This window comes from Pan troglodytes, chromosome 8 (assembly GCF_028858775.2).
Source record: "Pan troglodytes isolate AG18354 chromosome 8, NHGRI_mPanTro3-v2.0_pri, whole genome shotgun sequence".
In the NCBI taxonomy this organism is placed as follows: domain Eukaryota; kingdom Metazoa; phylum Chordata; class Mammalia; order Primates; family Hominidae; genus Pan; species Pan troglodytes.
In genome coordinates this window covers 51,400,636-51,428,430 of record NC_072406.2, presented here as the reverse complement: position 1 = coordinate 51,428,430, position 27,795 = coordinate 51,400,636, and the positions used below count along the sequence as shown (strand labels likewise).

The 27,795-nt window shown below is 38.8% G+C and overlaps 1 protein-coding gene across 7 annotated transcripts; it reads right to left on the bottom strand.

Moving 5' to 3' along the window:
- Window positions 1-194: 194 nt before the first annotated feature.
- On the bottom strand, window positions 195-27,527 carry LOC466046 (3-keto-steroid reductase/17-beta-hydroxysteroid dehydrogenase 7-like). 7 transcript variants are annotated; one of them, XM_054661005.2, is made up of 9 exons: window positions 27,365-27,527; window positions 25,339-25,542; window positions 20,854-20,946; window positions 19,604-19,718; window positions 17,585-17,779; window positions 13,984-14,088; window positions 13,199-13,255; window positions 12,035-12,133; window positions 195-2,283 (listed from the first exon to the last, which is right to left on the bottom strand). In XM_054661005.2, the coding sequence occupies exons 1-9, from the start codon at window positions 27,397-27,399 to the stop codon at window positions 2,278-2,280; spliced, it is 909 nt and encodes a 302-aa protein (XP_054516980.1). In that variant the 5' UTR covers window positions 27,400-27,527; the 3' UTR covers window positions 195-2,277. The 7 variants fall into 7 exon arrangements, 4 of the variants coding, with proteins under 4 accessions (XP_054516980.1, XP_024202089.1, XP_024202087.1 ...); XM_024346319.3 differs by lacking the exon at window positions 195-2,283 and adding an exon at window positions 4,723-5,247; XR_010146857.1 differs by lacking the exon at window positions 195-2,283 and adding an exon at window positions 5,019-5,247 and having other exon boundaries at window positions 19,604-19,692.
- Window positions 27,528-27,795: the final 268 nt, after the last annotated feature.

Below are 27,795 nucleotides of genomic sequence, written 5' to 3'. Positions count from 1 at the left end.
ACATGGATTATTGCGTGGAGTTCCATTAGTAGGAATAAGACTCATTCTACATTCTTGTTGTTCTTAGTGTTTTTTGTTTTTCATGAGAAGGAATTGTATCAGCACAAGGCAATATTCTAACATGACAATGACAGCAGACAGAACCTCAATAAACTCTGACTTGGTACTGCAAACACCATTTCATGATACCTTAATTCAAATAAACCTTTGTTTAATCAATTGTTCATATATTTATTTATACAACAAGCAGTAATCGAGTGCCTACTATGTGCCTTGCATTAATAGTGGCGAAACAATTTTTTTAAAAGTCCCAATCATCTTGGAGCTTATACTTCGGTAGGTTGAAAGGCAATAGACAAGATACGTAAAATACATATGTTAAACAGTAATAAGCAGCAAAAAGGAAAAAAAAGGTAGATAAGAAAGATTAGAAGATATGAGGGGCATGATGAAATTTTAGACTGGGTGACCAGAAGACTTTGCTGAGAAGTGAAGCAAACAAAATGAGGGAGAAAAAGTTTGAGCTGACAACCACAATAACCACCATCTCCCATGCCCAAGAAAACAACTACAAGGGAGAAGAAAATACTAACCCAATGAAACAGAATTAAATATCCTTAAACAAGCATTTGGAGATATTAAAAAATACTATGGATCAAAAATTTTAAAAACAGAAATGGACAAAGAGCAGGAAGAAATAAAACAAAAACTGATTATACTCAGGAAAGAAACCGAAGAAAGTAAAATCATACAGAAATAAAGATGGAACTAAAAAGTGCGGAGAAGTCTTGCTTTTAATTATAGCAATGTACCCCACCTACAGACCATCCTTCCTGAAGAACAACTATTAACTGTGGAAAAAAGGCAAAAAAAAAAAAAAAAAAAAAAAAAAAACAATTACCTTAGAATTCCGAAGAAGAAACAACAGCAGGTACAGTGTGGAGGACAGCCCATGAGACATTCACCAAAGCAGGCCTTATCCTAGGCCATAAAACAAACCTCAACAAATTTAACGGTATAGAAATCAGACAGAATGTGATCTCTGACTGTAATAGAATAAAACTGGAAATCAAAACAAAAAAAGTCAGAAATCAATAACAAGTTTTTTAAAATCTCTAAAAATATGTACATTAAACAATATTTCTAAATAATCCATGAGTAAAAAGAAAGTATCAAAGGAAGTTAATAAAAGTATATACAACTTAATAAAAAAGAATGTGTCAAAAAATCTGGCATGCAGCTAGAATAGTGCTAAGAAGAAAATTTATAGTTCTAAATGCTTATGATAAGAGGAAAAATTTCAAGTTAATAATTTTTTTACAGCAAGAAAGTAGAGAAAGAAGAACAAAATAAATCCAAGCAAGCAGAAGGAAGGAAATAGAAAAGATCTGAGCCGAAATCAGTGAAATTGGTAATAGGAAAACAATTGGGAAAATTTACCAAACAAAAAGTTGGTTCTTAGGAAAATACCATTAAAATTGAGAAACTCCTAGCAAGACCGACAAAAACTAAAAAAGAGAAGACATTAACATCAAGAACGAAATACAGAACATCATTACAGATCTCGTAGCCATTAAAAAGAAAATACTACTACAAGCAACTTTTATGCTAATAAATTTGAAAACTTAGAAATAATTGACCAATTCCTTAAAAAGTACAAATGACAAAAACACAAGATAAAACAGAAAATCTGAACAGTTTTATCATCATTAACAATTACATGCATAATTTTAAAGATTCATAAAATAAATCTCCAGGCCCAGATGGTTTCACTGGTGAATTCTACCAAATATTTAAAGAAGAATTAACACCAATGTTATATAATATTCCAGAATATAGAAGGTGAGAGAACACTTCAACTCATTTTATGAGGTTGCTATTGCCAAATAACCAAACCAGTCAAAACCAAAAAAAAGTACAGGCCAATATCTTTCATGAACTTAGACACATAAATTCTCCATAAAATATTAGCAAAGCAAATCCAACAATATTAAAAAGAAATGATTTATTTTTGGTAAAGACAGCATCTCGTTATGTTGCCCAGGCTGGTCTCTAACTCCTGGCCTTAAGCTATCCTTCCACTTTGGCCAGTGCTGGGATTATAGGCATTAGCTAATCCACCCAGTGATTTTTGTCAATAATCTATTGTCTCCAATTGTTTTTGCAAGTTAGTTTCTTTGGTTCTCTGCAGTTTCACTATGTCTAGGTTTTTCTTTATCTGTGTCTATCTTGTGTGGAACTTGCCATTTTTCCTGAATCTGATGATCATGGCTTCCATCAATTCTAAAAAAAAAAAAAAAAAAAAACTCAGCCTTCATCTCCTCAAAGTTGCCTTTCCCATGTTCTCAATTCTTTCTAGAATGCCTAGAAGCATTTGAGATGTCTCACTCTATCATTCATATGTTAACTTCTATATCCTCAAAACCCAACAGTGCCTGGCATGTGGTCGGTGCTCATCTGTGGAACGAATGAATTATACTGAACCCATTGGAAATCAAAATAAATGTACCAGATCAAGGCAGAAAGCAGGCCTGAAATCCAACTTCCTAGCAGTTGAATCTTTAACTTACTACTCCAGTCAGATACAAAAACAGTGAAACCTAGGATTGTTTAATGAAAGGAACCAATTATACAGGTACATCATTTGGGAGTGTGGGAAGGGAGTGTTCCCTATTTTGAGGAAACTGGATAAAATGGCTCAGAAAATACGCACAGCACCAACCTAGTGACACATCATCAATGACGTGAAATCAAGATTGGTTCATGTTTAAAGCTTCCTTTTGGGTACTTAACGTAGAACAGAATTCAGTACCAATTTGCATTGACTGTGCACCTACTAGGATATTATCACAATTCTGCAAGGTAGGCACTGGCATCAATACTTTATGTAATTAAACTGAGGTACAAATTTGGAAGTAACTTGCCCAAAGTTATACAACTGGTCTCGAACTCCATACAGATAGTTAACTGGCTAAATCCAAATCTGATCCAAGGTCTTCCCAGCCCTAAAGCCCATACTCCTCCCACCATGCCCTCCCACTTGATCAGATGCTGCTTCCGGGTCAAACTTGGAAAATTAACCAACTCTACCAGATAGGAAGTGATCACTCAGTGCCTTACACCGTAGCATTTGAACCATGATACTCTGGCATATTCAATCTCCAGTAAAAATTATTACAATGTGCCCAAAAAAGCTCTTTATTCATTCACATATATTATTGCATTAAATCTTCACTCCATACCCATGAGTAGAAGCAGCAAAAAGATAACCACTCCACTTTACATATGAGGAACCTGAGATTCACAACAGATAATGTGCTTCTTCCAAATTTACAATGTGAGTGAATGGAAGAGTGAAAAACAGCTCTGATTTCAGGTCAACTTCACCCTTCTCTCCCAAAGACAGTGGACACAGTGGTGTGCAGCTCTCATTTTCACTTACAGAATGTTTATAGAAAACCTTTAACAACAAAATTAGAGAAACTAGAACCAAAAGCTTCATACTTTAAACTGTGAGGAAATTATATATCATTTTTTACTTTTGTCAAGTCATTCCAAATTTTACTGACTTTAGATTTCAGGCATTACATTGGTTATATTTAAAGTAAAAATATACAGCATTTTATCATTTTTCTTCATATCAAATGAGGCCTGGGGTGTGGTTCTTTGAAAATTTATAAAGTTTGCATGATTATCTGATACATGTAAACTAAATCCTCACTATAGTGTACCTTACACCAGCAGTTACCCAGTTAGAAAATTTTATTGAAACTTAATGTGAGTGAATAATTTCTTGCTGCAAGTTTACAATCATGAAAATGGATTGGTCACTAATAAATATGCAAATAGTGTTAAGGGTCAGGCCCAATATTAGCATGAACTCCCTCAGAATCAATAAAAGATATTTTTTAAACAAGAAATAATTCAAGTGACCCAAACATCTATCTATTTGGTTTTTGTTATTAACCACATGGGCACCCACATGAGGATTGTTAGGATTCTAACAATCTTAAGATTGTCAGAAGCAACATATGAAGGAAGAAATAAGGCAAAAGAGCTAAAAAAATTGCTCATAAAGCAACGAAGTTCCGACTGCCACTCAGATAGTGGGCAGTACTTCCTTTTGCTGGGGGGCAGGCCAAAGAAAGGAGCAGTGTGTGCCTGTGTCACAATTATTCAAGTCCACCTCTTGTCCCATGGAGCACAGCTTAGGCCCCAGTTGGCAGAATAATATAAACAGATACTCTGTTGGGTGACTCGAATAATTTTTATTTTTACATAAAATCTTTCAGAAAAGAACTCTAATAATTTTGATGTGATACCACTCTAGAGAATAACTAATTAATATTTTTACTTAATCAATTTTTTATTTTTGAGATGGAGTCTTGCTCTGTCACCCAGGCTGCAGTACAGTGCCGCGATCTCGGCCCACTGCAACCTCTGCTTCCTGAGTTCAAGTGATTCTCCTGTCTCAGCCTCCCAAGTAGCTGAGATTACAGGTGCACGCCACCACACCTGGCTAAGTTTTGTATTTTTAGTAGAGATGGGTTTTTGCCATGTTGGCCAGGCTGGTCTCAAACTCCTGACCTCATGATCCGCCCACCTCAGGCTCCCAAAGTGCTGGGATTACAGGTTTGAGCCACCGTGCCCAGCCCAATCTTTTTCTCATATGCATACACATACACAGTCTTGGAGATAATTCCAAAAGGAAGGAAAAGAGAGTCATAGTTCATAGTTTATTACAAATGCATATTATCCAACTCAGTAGAAATCCATGTACCCCAGAATGTACAGAAGGTATGCAATGTTCCAGAGTGTCATTGTCAGCTCTGGCTTTATATATATATTAAATATATATATATATGTTTTGAGACAGGGTCTCGCTGTCACCCAGGCTGGAGTGCAGTGGCACAATCTCAGCTCACTGCAACCTCCGCCTCCCAGCCTCAAGAGATCCCCCCACCTCATCCTCCTGAGTAGTTGGGACTACATGCGCATGCCACCACACCCAGCTATTATTTTTATTTCTTTTTGTAGAGACAAGGGCTCACTATGTTTCTCAGGCTGGTCTCGAACTCCTGGTCTCAAGTGATCCTTCTGCCTTGGCCTCCCAAAGTGCTGGAATTATAGGCATGAGCCACTGAGCCTGGCCTGATTATCTGTTTTTTGAATAGTGACCCTAATGTGCTTTTCCAGTTCCAGTAACTTTTGATAAAATTTTTCAGCAGTGTCTTCATCTAGGTCCATCTGGAAAAGAAGCAAACATAGAGATGTCTAGAAAGGAAAAATAAGATGAATAGTATTTGTATTAAAAAAAAGGCATTCAATATATGAAATAAAAAGAAAGGAGGCAGCAAGAAAGGGCCATGGTGGCAGACACGTGGAAGAAGCTGAGAGCCTGAAGACATACTAAATCTCAGTATGTCTTAACAGTCTTAAACAGCAAGACTGAAAGATCTGAGTTTTGCTATCTCCCCCAACTTTTATATGCCCAGTAACAGAAGACACCAACCAACTGTGTTATCAAAGGACAAAACAGAAAAATCAAGAGTTTTGTGAATTGTTAACGACTACTCACTTCCTAATATCAATCTGGCTTAGTAAAAGAGCCCTGGTTTTAGCTGGGCTCACTGCCCTCTGGATATAAGACGAAACTTCAGCCCACATTGAAACAATGGGTGCCAGAGCCATGAGACTATGTTCTGGCTAGTGAGATGTAAATAATACCTGGAGTCTCTTCAAGAGAAATAAAGCATCCCTTTTTTCTTCCCTTCTTCCATACCACTCTCGAGCCACAAGCCTGAGGGCCACGCCCTAAAGATGGCCAGGTGGTGACTGCAAGGAACTTGAGTACCTGACAATTTGTGGACTTACCATGGCAGCCTGAGACTGCCTCTCTCCTAAATGCTTTTACATGCAAGAAATTTAAGATTCTATCTAGTTTAATCTATAGTTATTTTACATTCTTGTGTTTCATGCAGAAAATCTCGACAGTATGTACAGGCAAACTTTCAGCCCTTTTAAAATAGTGATATCCTTTTATCAAGCCAACACAGAGCCTAAACTTCAAGAACAGCCTCTTTGTTCACAAAATTGAAAGGCTAAAAATTAAATAAACTTTTGAACATTTTGAAAATAACATTTTTAAGGGCAGCCAGAGAGAAAGGTCGGGTTACCCACAAAGGGAAGCCCATCAGACTTAACAGCGGATCTCTTGGCAGAAACTCTACAAGCCAGAAGACAGTGGGGGCCGATATTCAACATTCTTAAAGAAAAGAATTTTCAATCCAGATTTTCATATCCAGCCAAACTTAGCTTCATAAGTGAAGGAGAAATAAAATACTTTACAGACAAGCAAATGCTGAGAGATTTTGTCACCACCAGGCCTGCCCTACAAGAACTCCTGAAGGAAGCACTAAACATGGAAAGGAACAACCGGTACCAGCCACTGCAAAACCATGCCAAATTGTAAAGACCAGCGATGCTAGGAAGAAACTGCATCAACTAACAAACAAAATAACCAGCTAACATCATAATGACAGGATCAAATTCACACATAACAATATTAACCTTAAATGTAAATGGGCTAAATGATCCAATTAAAAGACACAGACTGGCAAATTGGATAAAGAGTCAAGACCCATCAGTGTGCTATATTCAGGAGACCCATTTCATGTGCAGAGACACACATAGGCTCAAAATAAAGGGATGGAGGGAGATCCACCAAGCAAATGGAAAACAAAAAAAGGCAGGGGTTGCAACACTAGTCTCTGATAAAACAGACTTTAAACCAACAAAGATCAAAGACACAAAGAAGGCCATTACATAATGGTAAAGGGATCAATTCAACAAGAAGAACTAACTATCCTAAATATATATGCACCCAGTACAGGAGCACCCAGATTCATAAAGCAAGTCCTTAGAGACCTACAAAGAGGCTTAGACTCCCATACAATAATAATGGGAGACTTTAACACCCCACTGTCAATATTAGACAGATCAACGAGACAGAAAGTTAACAAGGATATCCAGGAATTGAACTCAGCTCTGCACCAAGCAGACCTAATAGACATCTACAGAACTCTCCACCCCAAATCAACAGAATATACATTCTTCTCAGCACCACACAGCACTTATTCCAAAATTGACCACATAGTTGGAAGTAAAGCATTCCTCAGCAAATGTGGAAGAACAGAAATTATAACAAACTGTCTCTCAGACCACAGTGCAATCAAACTAGAACTCAGGATTAAGAAACTCACTCAAAACCACTCAACTACATGGAAACTGAACAACCTGCTCCTGAATGACTACTGGGTACATAACGAAATGAAGGCAGACATAAAGATGTTCTTTGAAACCAATGAGAACAAAGACACAACACACCAGAATCTCTGGGACACATTTAAAGCAGTGTGTAGAGCGAAATTTATAGCACTAAAAGCCCACAAGAGAAAGCAGGAAAGATCTAAAATTGACACTCTAACATCACAATTAAAAGAACTAGAGAAGCAAAAGCAAACACATTCAAAAGCTAGCAGAAGGCAAGAAATAACTAAGATCAGAGCAGAACTGAAGGAGATAGAGACACAAAAAAACCCTTCAAAAAATCAATGAATCCAGGAGCTGGTTTTTTGAAAAGATCAACAAAATTGATAGACTGCTAGCCAGACTAATAAAGAAGAAGAGAGAGAAGAATCAAATAGACGCAATAAAAAATGATAAAAGGGATATCACCACCGATCCCATCTGAGAATACTATAAACACCTCTATGCAAATAAACTAGAAAATCTAGAAGAAATGGATAAATTCCTGTACACTTACACCCTCCCAAGACTAAACCAGGAAGGGGTCAAATCCCTGAATAGACCAATAACAGGATCTGAAATTGAGGCAATAATTAATAGCCTACCAACCAAAAAAAGCCCAGGACCAGACGGATTCACAGCCGAATTCTACCAGAGGTACAAGGAGGAGCTGGTACCATTCCTTCTGAAACTATTCCAATCAATAGAAAAAGAGGGAATCCTCCCTAACTCATTTTATGAGACCAGCATCATCCTGATACCAAAGCCTGACACAGACACAACAAAAAAAGAGAATTTTAGACCAATATCCCTGACGAACACTGATGCAAAAATCCTCAATAAAATACTGGCAAACCGAATCCAGCAGCACATCAAAAAGCTTATCCACCATGATCAAGTGAGCTTCATCCCTGGGATGCAAGGCTGATTCAACATACGCAAATCAATAAACGTAATCCAGCATATAAACAGAACCAAAGACAAAAACCACAAGATTATCTCAATAGATGCAGAAAAGACCTTTGACAAAATTCAACAGCGCTTCGTGTTAAAAATTCTCAATAAATTACGTATTGATCGGACATATCTCAAAATAATAAGAGCTATTTATGACAAACTCACAGCCAATATCATATTGAATGGGCAAAAACTAGAAGCATTCCCTTTGAAAACTGGCACAAGACAGGGACACCCTCTCTCTCCACTTCTATTCAACATAGTGTTGGAAGTTCTGGCCAGGGCAATCAGGCAGGAGAAAGAAAGAAAGGGTATTCAATTAGGAAAAGGGGAGGTCAAATTGTCCCTGTTTGCAAATTACATGATTGTATATTTAGAAAACCCCATTGTCTCAGCCCAAAATCTCCTTAAGCTGATAAGCAACTTCAGCAAAGTCTCAGGATACAAAATCAATGTGCAAAAATCACAAGCATTCTTATACACCAATAGGAGACAAACAGAGAGCCAAATCATTAGTGAACTCCCATTCACAATTGCTTCAAAGAGAATAAAATATCTAGGAATTCAACTTACAAGAGATGTGAAGGACCTCGTCAAGGAGAACTACAAACCACTGCTCAATGAAATAAAAGAGGACACAAACAAATGGAAGAACATTCTATGCTCATGGATAGGAAGAATCAATATCATGAAAATGGCCATACTGGCCAAGGTAATGTATAGATTCAATGCCATCCCCATCAAGCTGCCAATGACTTTCTTCACAGAATTGGAAAAAACTACTTTCAAGTTCATATGGAGCCAAAAAAGGGCCCGCATTGCCAAGACATTCCTAAGCCAAAAGAACAAAGCTGGAGGCATCACGCTACCTGACTTCAAACTATACTACAAGGCTACAGTAACCAAAACAGCATGGTACTGGTACCAAAACAGAGATATAGACCAATGGAACAGAACACAGCCCTCAGAAATAATGCCACATATCTACAACCATCTGATCTTTGACAAACCTGACAAAAACAAGAAATGGGGAAAGGATTCCCTATTTCATAAATGGTGCTGGGAAAACTGGCTAGCCATATGTAGAAAGCTGAAACTCGATCCCTTCCTTACACCTTATACAAAAATTAATTTGAGATGGATTAAATACTTAAATGTTAGACCTAAAACCATAAAAACCCTAGAAGAAAACCTAGGCAATACCATTCAGGACACAGGCATGGGCAAGGACTTCATGTCTAAAACACCAAAAGCAATGGCAACAAAAGCCAAAATTGACAAATGGGATCTAATTAAACTAAAGAGCTTCTGCAAAGCAAAAGAAACTACCATCAGAGGAAGGCAATCTACAGAATGGGAGAAAATTTTCACAATCTACCCATCTGACAAAGGGCTAATATCCAGAATCTACAATGAACTCAAATTTACAAGAAAAAAACAAACAACCCCATCAACAAGTGGGCAAAGGATATGAACAGACACTTCTCAGAAGAAGACATTTATGCAAGCAAAAGACACAAGAAAAAATGCTCATCATCACTGGCCATCAGAGAAATGCAAATCAAAACCACAGTGAGATACCATCTCACACCAGTTAGAATGGTGATCATTAAAAAGTCAGGAAACAACAGGTGCTGGAGAGGATGTGGAGAAATAGGAACACTTTTACACTGTTGGTGGGACTGTAAACTAGTTCAACCATTGTGAAAGACAGTGTGGCGATTCCTCAAGGATCTAGAACTAGAAATACCATTTGACCCAGCCATCCCATTATTGGGTATATACCCAAAGGATTATAAATCATGCTGCTATAAAGACAGATGCACATGTATGTTTACTGCGGCACTATTCACAATAGCAAAGACTTGGAATCAACCCAAATGTCCATCAATGATAGACTGGATTAAGAAAATGTGGCACATATACCGCATAGAATACTATGCAGCCATAAAAAAGGATGAGTTCATATCCTTTGTAGGGACATGGATGAAGCTGGAAACCATCATTCTCAGCAAACTATCACAAGGACAAAAAACCAAACACCGCATGTTCTCACTCATAGGTGGGAACTGAACAATGAGAACACATGGACACAGGAAGGGGAACCTCACACACTGGGGCCTGTTGTGGGGTGGGTGTAATGGGGAGGGATAGCATTAGGAGATATACCTAATGTAAATTATGAGTTATTGGGTGCAGCACACCAACATGGCACATGTATACATATGTAACAAACCTGCACGTTGTGCACATGTACTCTAGAACTTGAAGTATAATAATAATTTAAAAAAAAAGAAAGAAAATAACATTTATCTTCAATCAAGTTAGAGTTTTTCCATAATGGAACTGGAAGAAGCATTACAGAACTCTTCTAGTTCAACCCCATCTTTTAACAGAAGAGAAAGCTGACTTCCCCAAATTAATCAAAGGTTAAAATACTTTCTTCAATGCATTTCCATAAAATGCTAATGAGTATGTCAGTTTGTAGAACTAAACATTTTCCCCTTGATAAACAAATCATTCCTTCTAAGTTAATAGATAGTAAGTTCAAATACACCCTGCTAGCCTAAAGTAAGCTATTAGTTTACAATAGAATTCCCCAAAGGGATGTTACAGGTTATGTAAAATTTGCTTTAAAAAAAATTCATGGTGAAGTACTGAAAACAGCAGGATAAAATATTTCACACACATTTCTTAACTGTTTCAACTTCTCACAGCCTTTACTTTGCTGATGTATGCTGTACAAGTCTCTGAAAGAGGGGAATGTAATATGAAGCATGGTTCAATTTTACTTGCTAGAGGAACTACTTCTTGCAAATCTTCTCAGGAAACTAGTATCCCACAGAACATATTTTGAAAAACCTGGAAGGTTCACTTTTAGTGAACAGATAGCACAGGAAGCCAAGTGCATGGCTCCCCTTTTAACTCATGCTACTAACAGAGGCCAAGATCAATGCCAGTTACTTGACTTACCTGCGATAACAGTCACCTCAATCTCATTTTATCTTATGCTAATGCTTCCTCACAACAGGCTGGACAGTGGAAAATCAGGGGCTGAAATAAACCTTACGCATGACAAAAGTACAACAAAGTAGTTCTCTTAGTTTAAAATAAATTTTCTTATTCCCCAGTATGTAACTCTATGTTTGATTTCATTTTAGATTATACCAAGTCTAAAAAACACAGTACTGACTTTTTTTTCTGCACATTATTCTGTTCCTCTTCAAAACACCATCTATTAAAGCTGACAATTGTCACAAGCAGAATTGAATACTCAAAGGGAAGTTAACTTCACACAGAAAAACACTTCATATTTCATTCAACCTGCAACGTATTTACTGAGCGTCTACCATGTGTAAGGCAGCCTGCTAGGAAATGGGGTACGACCCTCCTCCTCACAGAGCTTACATTCTGACAGGGGAACCCGAAGGTGAACAAGCATGATCTGCAACAGGTACGAGATGTCAAGAAAGCCTATTACAGAGGCACCCAGGGCCGGTCTACAGGGTCACTAAAGGCTATGGCATAAACTGATCTGAAGGATGAGCACAAATCAATCATCGAGAGGCTGAGAGCAGCTCAAGTCGGGGGAATAAGATGTGCGAGAAGCAGGAGAGAGCAGGATGAAATAAAATCAGGCCCGTGTGATGCTGGTGAACAGTGAGTACCCAGAGAAGCGAAGCTGGGGGGCTGAGGGGCTGGTCAGGAACACGGGCTTAATTCATCAACCCAACAGCAAACATCAGTGCAACAATGTAAGCACATTTACCTTCTGGGTCATAATGTAATTTCTTCCAAAGCCAGTAGTGGCACTCAGATATTTGATCAGAGGTTTGAGAGATTCAGGCTTTTGGTGGAAAAGCCATACCTGGAAAGGGAGGATGTGTCAATGATTTGTTTCTTCTGCCCAAGGTAAGTGAGGCTGGTGGAGAGTCACTATCTGCACTTTATAGAGCTCCCCAGACAAATTATAAACATCCTCTCAAATATCATCAGTGAATGGTTTGGCAAATACATTGAGAACCAATTAAAATATAGTTTAAAAGCACTTGCTTCTACAACCAATTTGTATTCCCACAATAAATGCATTTATTTCTGTAACACTTACCAAAACAAGAGCATCAAAGCCAATTCCATTTATGTTTTCCTTAGCTAATCTCAATTAAGATTTAAGAATCTACTAAGTACTACAATGCTAGGTCCTCAGGTTTCCAAAGTGAATAGCAAAAATCCTGAAGGAGTTCAATGGGATGAGGGAGACAAATGTAAAGAACTGACTCAGATACAATGGACTTTTTATGTATGACAATTCTGAACCGTTAGTAGAGGCTGCCTCTGGAGCTCTGGGTTGAAGAATATTCAGAGACATCACGTGTGTATAGCAGAAAGGAGTATTATAGCCCATTAGTAATGTCTGCCATTGATGAGGAAACACATGCAACCCATTTGCCATGTGTGATTTAACTCCACTGGCTTCCTAATAAAATAACAACTTGATCTTCTAAGAGAGGGAAGAAAATCTTTATAGAGGGGAATGGTGTTGAACCTTGTTGTCCTGGCTCTTGACCCACAAAATGCTCTTTCTCCACGGGAAATCACAGACTGATTGTGCAGTCACCGTCCTGCTCTGCCTGTCCCTCCAGCTTCCCATTGCTCTGTCTCTCCTCTAGCTGCTGGTGTATCTTGCCTCTAAAGAAGTGCTTTCCCTACAGTCATGGTGCCCAGTGCCATAGTAGATGTTAAACTTGCAAACTTCACTCCTAATGTTCTGTGCTTAGCCTTATAGTCCACTTTAGTTCCAAACGGGACCTCAATTATTCACAGAGCTTATTCTCTGATTATCTTTTCTGTTGAAATTATTTCTACTACGAGTGAACCTATAATTCACATCTGCTAAGTCATCATACAAGTTATAAAAACTTCAGTAACATACCAGAGCTTCTGTTCCATTATATGGTGTCAAAGTGAATGCATTTGCAAAAAAGCGAAGCTGCAGAAAAGAAAACAACAGTTATTTTTTGGTGGTTTAGAATAGAGTCATGAAAGAATTATTCATTTAAATATTTTTAAAAACTCTGCCTTTCTGATTATAGAACACTTTTTAAGTAACAAAAAATATAGAAGTCAAAAAAGAAACATCATTTAATCTCCATTATTCCAAATCAACTACTTTTAACATGAAGGCCTATTTACTTCTGATCTTTACTTTATGCCTGCCCTAAGGAAGAGACACTTCTTCCTGAGCCCTAAAGAGAGAATCATTCCTAAAAGTAGCATTTTTCAAGATGTGCCACAGAAACAATGGTCCTGCAAGACGTTCAAATCACAAAACAAAAATATGGTTGTATAGTTACATAGTACACAATTATCCCCTTCTTGGGAACTTTTGATGCACAGGATCAGTTTGAAAACTTAGAGAAGTCCAGTTTAACAATGTTCAACATGGGTTTTCTAAAATTATATGATTACAGAACTCTTGGGATCTGTGGTGCATGAGCAATGAAACATTCCTTTAAAGAGAAGTGGACACTCAAATGGTGGTGTGGCAGTAACATTTAGAAATATTAAGCAGAGGTTTCACATTAAGTAAGTTCAAAAACCTCAAGTTAAATGGCATTCAGGTTCAATTCCTTAAATCATTTCCCAACCTTTAAACATATCTTCTAGGTCCCAAAAAGAGATTTTTATGAGTTAAGAAAAGAAGTATTCATCACTTACTAGCAATATTGCCGGCATCAACAGCGTCCATATAAACGGAGGCAGAATTCCATATGTCAAATTGGTCAATGCTGTACCTGGACAGGCCACATTGGAATAGAGATCCTAGGAACAGAGAGGTGTAGCAATGAGACTTTAACTCAGTGTATATTGACTCAGTCCAGCTACATGCTAGTTAATAAAAGAGGTATGTACATGAGCCAGAAGTCAGGTAATAAAGAATTTATGTTCTGAGTTGTCTCTGAAGTTGGGTAAAACGTTTATGTCGAAGAATCATGTATTAAGAGAACCCACTGTGAGAGGCACCCAGGATGCAAAAATTAGTGGGACAAAGTCTCTATTCTCATGAACCTTGCAGTATAAAAAATAACCAATCTTAAAGTTGGGGGAGAAAAGCAGGGCCTGGTTATCTGAGTTTTCCCTATTATTGGCTTAACTGAAGATCAGCTTTTTAATCATAATGAGCATTTAAGATTAAAAGATGTACGGAGTACAGTCCTTGCCTTCAAGAAGTTTCTGGCCTAATAAATAGACAGCTAAACCTAAAGTATGTGTCTGTTTCCCTGCAAGTACATAAGACCCATACCTCTAGCTTGAGGTGGGTGCTCCCGGCATTAGGCTGCATGTGCTATCACAAAACTTTCTCCAACTGAAGATCTCTAAATCAGGTCCTTAGCCTAGAACTCATTTTAGAAAGTTCCACCCTACAAAGAGAGCCCCAATTAACACAGAGCTTAGGTTAATACAAAGGGTCCTATGTGATCTATAGCTAAGTCCTGGAGCCCTGGGATCATGCCTCTTATTGGGATTTGTTTTACTATTTTATTTAGTTTAATTTATACTATACATTTTACTTTATTTTGATATTGACTATTTTAACTCATTTTTATCATTTTTAAACTCATTTTTTCTTTTAAATAAAAAAATAGGAAGTTCCAGTTTAACAGACAGTTCAACGGACAGACAGCACCCTAAGCAACAGAACCTGGAGGCTTTTCATCCTTTATTTGGTACTGCAGAGGCTTGGCACTGCCTGACATGGATCAACCATCCCTGAGAATCCCCTTGATTTACCAACAATCCTCTAGAAAAAAGTCAAGAGCTAAGACTTATCCTCATGATAGTCCAAAAGTTTTTCCTAAGCAAACAATGTACTCTGCCGCTAAAACAGCTAAGGAAAACTTCTTATTCTAGGAGCTTCCTAGGATCACTTGGGGACTATTCTGTCCTAAACGAAGAAATCTTCAAACTAAAATCCAGCGTTTCCAACATATATAATTCTCTGATGTTGAGAGAAAAACAAAAAAGAAAGAAGAAGACAATCTTAACCAAGACTGTATCCTTCCATTTGTTTAATTATAGGGATTAATTGTGATGATCCTGAGTATTTCTATACAGCTTGAGTGGGGGAGCATGCATGGATAATTAAAGTCTATCAGGCAGTCTATATAGAACCTGACAACATTTCCAGTAACACAGGGCTTCAAAAGGAATCCTGTAATGTTATTCTTTCTCAGCTGCTTCTTTCCTCATAAAGGCCAAGAAGAAAAAGTCATTGGCTGAGAACCAATCTCAACAGATTTTACAAGCAATAGCTAAATCTCCCTCCTTCGTAAAAGATAAAATCCCAAAGCTTACTTGATAATTGAGACTTAAATAGAATCCCAGACCTTTTTATGAAAGGAAAAGCTAATCCCTCTAAAACGGAGTTCTCAGAGTATCAGGAAGCAGTTGTGACAAGTTTTTAAACATCTCAAGAAACTTCAGAAGGAGGTGCACAATTGGGCCAACATGCTGAGTCCAACCTGCAATATTAACAGCCAATACAAGAACATGTACATGCATGTGCAGACCACATGCACTGACACCTACACACATGCACACACCCAAAAAATACATTCACAAACACATGTGCACACACCCACAAAACCTGTACATGTACATATGAACCCGCTACACATGGGTAGGCACACAAATACATACCCACACTCATGTATATCCACATGTACATATTTGTACAGACACATGTACATACAAACTCACATTCTGAATACAAAACACTGCTGTGAGTGCTTCATACAGATCCCCCTCAGTCAATCTTCCCAATAAATCTGTGAGGCAGGCACTATTACTATCCCTATTTTTCAGATGAGGAAACTGAGGCATAGGGAGATTAAATAATATGCCTAGGGTTACAAAGAGTCAGGATTCAAATTCAGTTCTAGAAAGTATGCTCTTAGCTTCAACTTTATAAGAGGCATGATTCAGGCTGGATGCAAGCACTGTAATCCCAGCATTTTGGGAGGCTGAGGCAGGCAGATACCTGAGGTCAGGAGTTCGAGACCAGCTTGGCCAACATAGTAAAACCCTGTCTCTACTAAAAACACAAAAATTGGGTGTGGTGGCACATCCCTGTAATTCCAGCTACTCGAGAAGCTGAGGCACAAGAATCACTTGAATTCAGAAGATAGAGGTTGCAGTGAGCCAAGATTGTGCCACTGCACTCCAGCCTGGGCAACAGAATGAGACTCTGTCTCAAAAAAAAAGGGCGGCATCATTCTAAGAGCCAGAACACAGAATACCACCTGATAAAGGTAGCAATTCCGGAATAAGCCAGGTCTAGACCATCACATAAGAGTTATATTTCTATGTCTAATTCATGATCCAAGAAGCTCCGTTGAAGTAAAACATAATTCTTGATCATCTTCTTATTTCACTTTCCTCCTCAACCCTAAACCTAGCCCAGTGCCCTAAACATGATAGGTCTTTTGTAAATGTTAGTGAAATTAAACTTCTCCATATCCCCATACTCATACAACGCTGTTAATCAAAGCAAACAAAAGAAAATGTCCAAGGGGAAGACTGGAGATTTTCAGGTCAGAATTTAGACCTGGGCAACAGAGACATACAAAGAAGCAGTAAGCTGCAGACCATAGTGGCAACAAGGACTCAGTATGACCAACAAGGGTCGCCATCCCCTGAAAAACATCCCATAAACTGAGATCCTCATAGAGACAGAGCTCTGGAGTCTTACCTAAAACCACCACTATCCAGAAGGTTTTATAACTACTTGACTGTCCTATAAACGTCTGCTATGACAAACACTAGGAGGCAGCATGGTACAGTGGGAAAAGTCCAAGCTATAAAGTCAGACAGCCTCGGGCTCAATTCTGAGCTCTACCATTTACAAGTTGTGTGACCATCAGGTAAATGACTTAAGTTCTCCGAGATTTAGTGTCCTCATCTGAAAATGGTAATACTTAGACCCACCTCCATGTAATGAGGCAGGTATTTAATGACATACACAGACGAATACAGCACCTGAAACACAGCAAGTACCAAAACAGTAGCTATTATCACTTTTAGTAGTGTCACTCTGTTAACATAAGTTAGAATTCCTGAAGAACCACAGAATGATGAATGAACTACCTATAACTATAATGTCAGGAGCCAATTATCTCTGCCCTAACACTTTCATATACACCAAATATCAATCTAAACTACAAGAGTTAGTGGAAAGCCAGCTACCTTATTAGGAAATCAACAGCAGGTAATTAAGAGAACCCTCCTCTGCCATTTCCGTCACTGAGACAGGCCTTACCTGCTGGTTGAAGTTCCTGTTCAAAGCCACACTCAAAAGGTCAGTGGCATATTTGGAAGAGCTGTAGGGTTCCTTGCCTTTGCTGTGCTGGAAGTCCTCGAGGCTGAAATTAGATTTCCTTGCATTGCGAGATGATGTCCAGATGAGCTGAGATGGATTGTCACTGTGACAGAGGAGAGGCTCCAGTTCCCGAATCTGGGTGAAAGAAAAAAAAAAAAGTATTAAAATATACTGACAGAATACAGATAAAAATTTTGAAACCACTGTACTGTATGGTAAGAGATTAGGGTCAGAGACATCAGTATTAACTAGTTATCTAAAAGAGACATGAATTAGTTACACAGAAAAATATTTATAGATATGTATACATACATGAGTTAGTATGTACATATATATATCTTAGTCTATCAGCAGAGAGGATTTAGAAGACACTGATATCTGAGTAGCAATAAGCACCCAGATCTTGGTTTCTAATAACCATTCTCTGATAAAAGAAAACATATGTCTTTAGAAAAGTAGCTGATTCTAGGACTGAACAAGAAAAACACAAGATGAGTCTGAAGCATCTTGTAGTGCCAGATAGTAAGAAACTGCTCAAAATGAAAGCTAAAACAAAAAGAGAAAACCATAACAATGGGGGTGTGCCAAAGAGATACAGGAGCCAACTGAAAGTGTTCCCAGTGGCCAAAACTGAAAAAATTTGAGCAGGAAAATAAAATAGTATTTATAATTTCAAAGCAGCAAATACATAAACATGAGTCCATATGGATACAATGAATGATTGAATAAAGACATAAATAAAGGAGAACTGACAATCTCCCTTGTGGAAAAAATCCAAATAATTTCTGTAGATAACCCACTCTCTTAAGAAGGTAGAGCACTAGCCAGTATGCATTGGCTGCACATAGTAACTTTCTTTCTTTTTCTCTTTTTTTTTTTTGAGATTGAGTTTCACTCTTGTTGCCCAGGCTGGAGTGCAATGGCATGACCTCAGCTCACCGCAACCTCCGCCTCCCGGGTTCAAGCGATTCTTCTGCCTCAGCCTCCCAAGCAGCTGGGATTACAGGCATGCGTCACCACACCCGGCTAATTTTGTTTTTTGATAGAGATGGGGTTTCTCCATGTTGGTCAGGCTGATCTCAAACTCCCGACCTCAGGTAATCCGCCTGCCTTGGCCTCCCAAAGTGCTAGGATTACAGGCAGGAGCCACCGTGCCCGGCCCAACTTTCTTTCAAAAAGTAGAGTATGAAAAGGGAGAAAGAAAAAGTAACTTAACAATGGAGAAACCTGACAGACATGACCTCAAGCCAGGTGATCAAGGTTAATATCAACACTGAGAAGTCATACTGAAAGAATACACCCTTGATATGATGTCATGAGAATGTCACTTTACCTCTGTGGCCTTCCTCCCAAAAACCACATTCTTCAGTCTCACCATGAGAAAAACATCAGACAAATCCCGATTGAGAGAGTCTACATAACACCTAAGCAGTACTCCTCAAAACTGTCAAGGTCATCAAAAACAAGGAAAGTCTGAGAAGCTGTCACAACCAAGAAGAGCCTAAGGAGACATGACTGCTAAATGTAATGTAGTATCTTGAATGGGATCCTAGAACTGAAAAAAGACATTAGGCAAAAACAGAACCTGAATAAAGTGTGTACTTTAGTTAATAATAATGTAGCAGAATTGATTCATCTATTTCGACAAATGCATCATACCAATGCGAAATGTTAATAATAGGGGAAACTGGGTGTAGGGCATACAGAAAGTCTCTGTACCATCTTTGCAGTAATTCTGTAAATCAAAAACTATTAGTACATTTATTAAAGAAAAATCTACTAGGAAATCTTCCAGAAGTATTCCATGCTCACAATAAACAAGGCAAATGCAATCAAGAAAACTCAAACATGAGATTAAATCAGTTAACTGGCTGCTCAACTATAATAATGCCCTGTGCCCAGAGCTTTACAGAAACTATCACACCAAATATTAGCTTATTAAGCCCACAGCTTCTTTACCAGGATAAAATGGCCAAAGACATTGGTCTCAAACACCTCCTGAAGTCCATCAGCAGTGATCTTATCACCCTGGGTCAGCAGGCCTTCTGCTGTGGAGAACATATGAATCACTTTTCTGAAACAGCAGAAGATAATTGCATGACTTTTTAAAGCTTCTTTAACTAGAAATACTGAAAACACTTTCCAACCCATCCCCCCGACTCATAAACTACACCTCCCTTGATTCTGTAATGACAGGAATAAAAATACCTATTTCTCAGACTGGGTTATTGTATTAAATGAAATGCCAAAGACCCTCCTTCCCCCCACTAATTCACAGAAATACTTACATACTTATAGCTCACACTACCAATAGGAACCTGAGTCTCTCAAAAACCTGCTGCTAAAATTCTCTTCACCTCTTTCCCAATCAGGTTACAGGTAAACTGTTCTAAAGGAATAATAAGCTATGCCAAAGGGAAAAAAGTTTTCCTGTGCATGAAGTATGTTTAACTGTCAAAAAAAGAGTTAAACAGATTGTTTGTTTAACTGGGAATTCTTCAAACATATTAATATAGTGTTCTGCTGGGAGGTCAATTTAGTAGGTCAAGATCAATGTGGGGAGAGAGAGACAGAGAGAGTGTGTGAGTGTGTGTGTGTGTGTGTCTGTCTGTCTGTCTTTTAATGGAAAAGAAGTAAAGCAAAAGCATTGGTATAGTAAGCAGCACATAGTAAGAATGCCTATTTATGAATAAGTGTATTGGGTCACAAAGTAAGATTTATTCCTATAAATAAGAATTCTCCTGGTTGTGTTTCAACATTTTTGAAAGCCACTACACTAATGAGTAACAAGAATCTCCCAGGAAACATTAGTTGTCTGCATTTCCCCAACCTACTGGTCAGAGCACCTGACATACATCTGGGAAATAGTTCAAGGTAACTTTCCTGGAAATTGGAGTCTCTCTGAGAACTCTGCCTAATTTCAAAATGTTCTTGCTAATAGGCATATCCAGGCAGACCAAAAAATGACCTTCTAAACCATTTAGAATGTCCTGGAGACTTAGAATACCATAAAAAATGGGACTTTCGGCACTCCCCACAAAAGAGGATTGCTTTTCTTTCATGATAATGGTTGCAACATCTCCTTTTTCTGTCTTCAACCTTTTCAACAACCCCTTACCTTTCATCCCCCCAACTTAACACGCCATCAAAACTAGGCAGAAAAATGAACACATTCCTTCCAATCAGTTCATCCATAAAATGAAAATTACCTTGAAAAGAGGCCAAAGAGAAGTGCTTTGATATTTAGTTGTGGATTAGGCATGATCCCAGCATTTAGATATATACGGTCTAATCTCTGAAACCTGCAAGTAAACCACCAAACAAGATTGTGAGTTGCAAGTAAAAACATCAGGACAAGATTGTGTATTCTATCTCTAGAGTGACTAGATTCAAGGAGGCCTAAGAAAGACAAAAAATACTTTTTAAATTAATAAATTAGCCACAGCAAGCTCAGAAGAATTTATAGCACATTAGAGTTACAGCATTTCTTTCTCAACAGTTTTTCTTTAGCTACAGTAAACATTTGAGAATTCTTTCTTTGGTAGTGGCTTCAAACAGAATCTGTGGAGTCATCGTGGACTTTAAGTAAAACCTCTGATCAATAATTCCTTCCAGCTCTGTCCTCTCAATAAGGAATTGCAGCAACCCTCTAACTCTTAAACCCACTCTCCTCATCTTACAAAGTGTCTTGCTTTTAAAAAAAAAAAATCCACATCTCCTCTGGTTGACAAGTAAAATTTATATACTATTGATATTCACCTGACCTGATCTATTAATGCTGAAATCTGAATGCCAAAATATATAATAAAACAGAAGATCCATGTGGAAACCTTTCAGTGTTCATGGACAAGTCCTATGCATCCTAAAATGATGAAAGTTCGTAAGAATACAATGAGATTATAAAAGATGAATGGGGGTAAGGTAATCTTGTTGGGCTCCCCCCTGAATACTTGTCATGGAAGGGATATGAAATGCTGAGTTGAAAAAGCATTTTCAGTTTTAAACCTATGTAAGTCTTCATCTAAGACTCTTCATCTAAGACTTATATAGGTTTAAATGTACTCATTTTGAACTAGGTTCAAGGCAGGTAAAGCCTGCTCTCATGATACTCACAGACACCATAAATATTCAGAATATCTCCTAGAGTTCTATGTACCAAACTGTCTCTGAATAACCCAAGATATTAAGAGTCATAGCTTCTAAAGTTAGGACCCTGAAATACATACATGGTCTTCAGCACAGATCACATACAACCATTTCTTGATCATCCTATAAATAATTGACAAATGACTCAAATTATTAAATTGACCATTTAAAATACTGATATTATTACCATCAGTTCATCATGTAAGTGCCACAAAGATAGTGTGAGTTCATCCATTGTTGCTTGTTCTATTACCTTATTTGCCAACTTTTATCTACGAATATTAACATATTTGGCTAGGAACGGAGAGGAAATATTTAGTAAAGACATCAAATTAAGCTCTGGCTTCAGTAAAATGACATACCGCTCATCAATAAAATAATTGATACATTGCTCTAATATGGATAAAACAGCATCACTATTTCTTACTAGTTTTCATCTGCACTATCTAATAGAAGAGAATGCTACAGATGGAAAGACCAGGTGTCAGGGATGGTGCTACTTGAGCCATTAGAAGGGATTCTCGAGCTCTCTTTAGCTCTAGTTTATTTCAGACTTAGAACTGAAGAGATCCATTTGAGCCACTGGGTGCAGTTTCTTGACATAAGTAAGAATCTATCTGGACACTTTCATATATTCCAAACTTGTGAATATCACTACAACCATCATTTCCTAAACTTGAATAACACCAACCATCTCAAAAAAAAGGCTGTTTTGTGGACTAAATAAATACCTCAAAACTTCATTAAAACGCTGATGACAGGTACCTGGGACAACTCACTTATCACCTGAAGTGCTCCCTTCTGCCCCACAGCCTCACTGCCTTGAATCTGTGCTAAGTTGCTAAATATCTTACGAAATACTAAATTACTAAACTTGCGATAAAGTACCGAATATCTTGAACCTTTGAAGGCATTTGGGAATAGTCAGTACTATAAATGTTAAAACTTTGGGTCTCAAAAGTAAACTGCATCGGAATGGGATATTATTATTTTTTTTTCCTCTTAATTTTTTATTATACCTTAAGTTTTAGGGTACATGTGCACACTGTGCAGGTTAGTTACATATGTATACATGTGCCATGCTGGTGCGCTGCACCCACTAACTCATCATCTAGCATTAGGTATATCTCCCAATGCTATCCCTCCCCCCTCCCCCCTCCCCACCACAGTCCCCAGAGTGTGATATTCCCCTTCCTGTGTCCATGTGATCTCATTGTTCAATTCCCACCTATGAGTGAGAATATGCGGTGTTTGGTTTTTTGTTCTTGCGATAGTTTACTGAGAATGATGGTTTCCAGTTTCATCCATGTCCCTACAAAGGACATGAACTCATCATTTTTTATGGCTGTATAGTATTCCATGGTGTATATGTGCCACATTTTCTTAATCCAGTCTATCATTGTTGGACATTTGGGTTGGTTCCAAGTCTTTGCTATTGTGAATAATGCCGCAATAAACATACGTGTGCATGTGTCTTTATAGCAGCATGATTTATAGTCCTTTGGGTATATACCCAGTAATGGGATGGCTGGGTCAAATGGTATTTCTAGTTCTAGATCCCTGAGGAATCGCCACACTGACTTCCACAATGGTTGAACTAGTTTACAGTCGGAATGGGATATTATTAACTGGGAAATGAAGGTTCTTTTCTTCCAAATAAGAAAATATAACAAAATCTAAACAAAGCAGGTAAGAAGCCAGCTGGCTAAGAAAGTTTGGGAAAAGAATGCCTGTAAACATGATTTAAAACTCATAACTTCTCTCAACTTCATGGTTTTTATCTCCATAAGGACATTCAGTATACAGTTTCACAGCCCTGGAGATGCTTAAGTTATGGAGGAGTCGGGGATATGGAATATATCAAAATTTATGTGAAAACAGAACCTAGAAAATCTCCTCAGGTTTTTGTTTTTTTTTTGTTTTTTTTTTTTTTTTTCTTTAAGATGCGGTAGAAAACTCTAATAGCTCAGCAGTACTGGAGAGAGAAACCACATTTACAAAGGACTAAGGCCACACTGAGAAGAGCTGGAGTGAAGAAAACTAGCTTTCACTTTGTAACTTGTGCATCTGGAACAGGCAAATGCAAATGATTATCAATTCACATAAAATACGAAGTATTTTTATTCAGCAAACGTCTTCATCAAGAAGGCCTTCCTTGTTTCTACCCATTTCATTTTACTGTCCAAGGAAACAAGGTAGTTCTTTGTCTCTTAAGTGCCTCAATATTTGAAAATTAATTATTCCAGATAGCCCTAGGGCAGCATAGACTAGTGCAGGCTTCTTGGACTTTTTTCATCATAAACTCCTCTTACAATTTAAAAACAAATAAATAAATAAAAAGCCCTCTCTGCCCAAAAAATGCATTGTGCACCTACATGCAATTTTGTGTTCACTTTCAGGGGAGTTATACATCTGAGGACTCTATTCCTTCATATACCAACTATTGATCAAATGTCTATTACATGCCAATTACTGTGAAGGTGTGAACAAATCTTTACTGGCCTAGGGAAAAAAAATACTCCTTAGGAAGCAGGGAGAAGCCCTGGGGTCTTGGACCCACCCAACTAATATAAGATTGGATGACCTTCCCAGGCATATTACCCTTATTTCTGTGTCTCAGTTTCTTCACTTGTTAAATGTCACTCACTACTTGCCTTATCTACTTAATGAATTCATTATGTGAAGAAAGATGTAAAAAATGAATTCAAATGTCAAAGGAGTTACCTTAACGTAAGGCAGTGCAACTGATCACACATCAGGATGTACTTACAAATTAGTCTCCATGAAATAATTACGATCATGGTTGAGATTGAAAATGTGGTACTGGCCAAGTGCAATGGCTCACACCTGTAATCCCAGCACCAACTGATCGATCACATATCAGGATGTACTCATAACTTAGTCTCCATGAAATAATTATGATCATGATTGAGACTGAAAATGTGGTACTGGCTGGGTGCAATGGCTCACGCCTGTAATCCCAGCACCAACTGATCACACATCAGGATGTACTCATAAATTAGTCTCCATAAAATAATTATGATCATGATTGAGATTGAAAATGTGGTACTGGCCAGGCGCAATGGCTGACGCCTGTAATCCCAGCACTTTGGGAGGCCGAGGCGGGTGGATCACGAGGTCAGGGGTTCGAAACCAGCCTGACCAACATGGTAAAACCCCATCTCTACTAAAAATACAAAAATTAACCAGGCATGGTGGCGCATGTCTGTAATCCCAGCTACTCAGGAGGTGGAGGCAAGAGAATCACTTGAACCCAGGAGGCAGAGGTTGAAGTGAGCCGAGATCACGCCATTGCACTCCAGCCTGGGTAACAGAGCAAGACTCTATCTCTTTAAAAAAAAAAAAGAAAGAAAGAAAGAAAGAAAACATGGTACTGAGACACAATGGGTCACCCTATACAGACTTCCTCAACATAACTGCTTACACCGCACCTGTTTCTTTTTAGGTTTTTCTTTCCTCTCTTATTTTATTAAGTGTTATGCTGCACAATCACACGAGAAAAAAAAATCCATCAGCAAGAGATATACCTTTGCTTAAGTTCCCTGGAGGCCCGGAAGAACGACTGCAGGTTGCTGACATCCACCTGGACAATGGTGACCTCAGCAGTGGGGTGAGAGGCCAGCAGAGCAGCACAGACAGCTTCTGCCTTGCTCATATTCCTGCACGCCAAACACAGATGAAGCTCATCATCTTCCGCCAGCAGCCGCTTGCAGAGGGCCAGGCCAATGCCACTGGGAGGACAATTCAGACACAAGATGTGGGTTATCTGGGATGGCATCAGGTAGAGGCATTTCTCTCTGGTTCAGAAAACTCTGTCAACTTGACCTCCAATGAGAAGCCCAGATAGAAAGAAAAGACTCAACAATTATTTAAGAAGGGAGGAATCCTACACTCCAATAGTCACTTGCTTGAGACACAGCCTAGTTTGTGTTTTTCTCGTTTTGAAAAACTTCAGTGACAAAATAACTGGACTGAAAACAAGAATTGTTCTTTAGTTTTTCTACTACTGGGCTTTATCCTGCCAGTGGTTTTCATTTTGTACTTATTATGCCACTCATGAAAATGATTTAATATATCAACAGTAAGGGCTCAAAAGAGCATCTTATTAGCTGTTTCCTATGTGCATTTTGACTTTGCTCTCTAGGCTCCTCAGGGGCAAGGGCTCTACCACCTATTGGTATCATAAACACCATAAGGAGCACCAGAAATCTCTGATAAAGGAAGAGATGAATCTTTCAGGATGAGGCATCAGTAACATGGCAGGATGTACAAATCCCTCTCAACAACTATGATTAAATAATAGAAAAAGAAAGAACTCAACATGATTAAGTAGAAGGTAGGAATACACTAAATATTAGATGAGTACACCACTTGGAAACAAAGAACTTCAAAACCAGCATTGTAAAACCGCATAGGAGTGGTGACGGCAGTCAGACCAGCCTGGCTGATAGCAATGAAAAGCTGGGTAATAAGTTCTCTTTCAAGACTTAAGCTGATTCCAGGCAAATATGTTAATAGTTAAAACCCAAAAAGAGCCTGGAACCATCAGTAATCTATTAGCACCAACAACAAAGCATCAAAAATATTTATTTGTCCTCACATGAGAACAGTAGGCATTTAATATACAATTGCACATATCACAATGTATGTAAAAGGAACAGACAAAATCAATTCTGACTTACTCAGTACCTTCCACATAAGAAGCACCAATCAACGGTTAAGGTCACTTGAGAGGGTATGCTAAAAAGTTGCCAAATGCAGATACCTACCAAGCTGGCTTAGTTAATATGCATGTGGTTAAATAATTGAAAGTGGATCAATCTTAAATGTTTAACATGTCCTCTGTCTTAATCATTTTAAAATGTCAAATGCAACTAGTAGAAAAATGGTTTGATTGGCTTCATCCTCCACACATTTTTCACAGAAGTGCAAATGACAGGTAAAACAAGCAACAGAAGAGGCTGAGAGACTAAACGAGCAACCCTGGAATTATTATGAGCTGGTTATTCTGCACCCCAACCATGCCTTCATAGGAAAAGATTAATTTTCTCTGGGTTTCTGAAGAGTATGTTAGCTCTCTAGCACTGAGCTAAATGAAACGGGATTGTTTTCTCTCCACCGTCCTAATGTTCATAGGTGTTCAAATTTGTAGGCAAAAGGCTTGTACAGACAAAACACCTGGAGTATAAGACATGATCACGTGGTCAGGAGCAAAATATTGGGCACTGACGATAAATACGAACAGTAGGCAAAGATGGAAAAGGGGCGGAGCCCGCCTGAGTACCCCATTGCCTTGATAACCTCAGGATCATCACTGTGACACTCATCACTTACTGATGCTCTAGTTTTCCTTTTCACTGTCATGTTTAATACAAAGCACCAGTTACTGAGCACCTCAAGAGGCCGACATGCCCCACACCTGCGGCAGACTCCGGGGAACCTAGGCAAAGCCAGGGGCGGGCGCTTCCGGGGTCCGTTCGTGGAGGGTCGCAGACCCCTGCTCTCTCGGACCCCTGATCCGCTGCCGCCTCTGCCAACACAAAGGAGCCTCACCTGCTAGCCCCGGTGATCAAAACCACCTTTCGCATCTTCGCGCACTCACACTTCCAAGCAGTGAAGCAAACGCCGCCGCTGCTTTCGGAAGTCCTACGATTTCGGGCCGCCTCACCCGTCACCAATCAGAGTACGGCCACGCCCCGCCTCCCGTTGCGTCATCGAGTCTGAGCTGATCCCTCCAATCTCAGTCCGCCAACCGTTCCCTGCCCTCGGAGAGGGCGACGGGTGAGATAGGCCGAGGGGCGGAGCTGCGTGACGCAAAGCCCGGAGCCATTCCAGGCTCTTCTCGCTCCGCCTCGGCGCAGGTGTCTGTCACTGCTTCCTAGGGCTCAGCGGGCCCCTGATCTTTAATCCTGGTGGGGGCGTCACCTGGCCTAGCACTCAGGACAGGATCTGTGACACGCACTGGGTCTGTGCCCTGGCGCCTG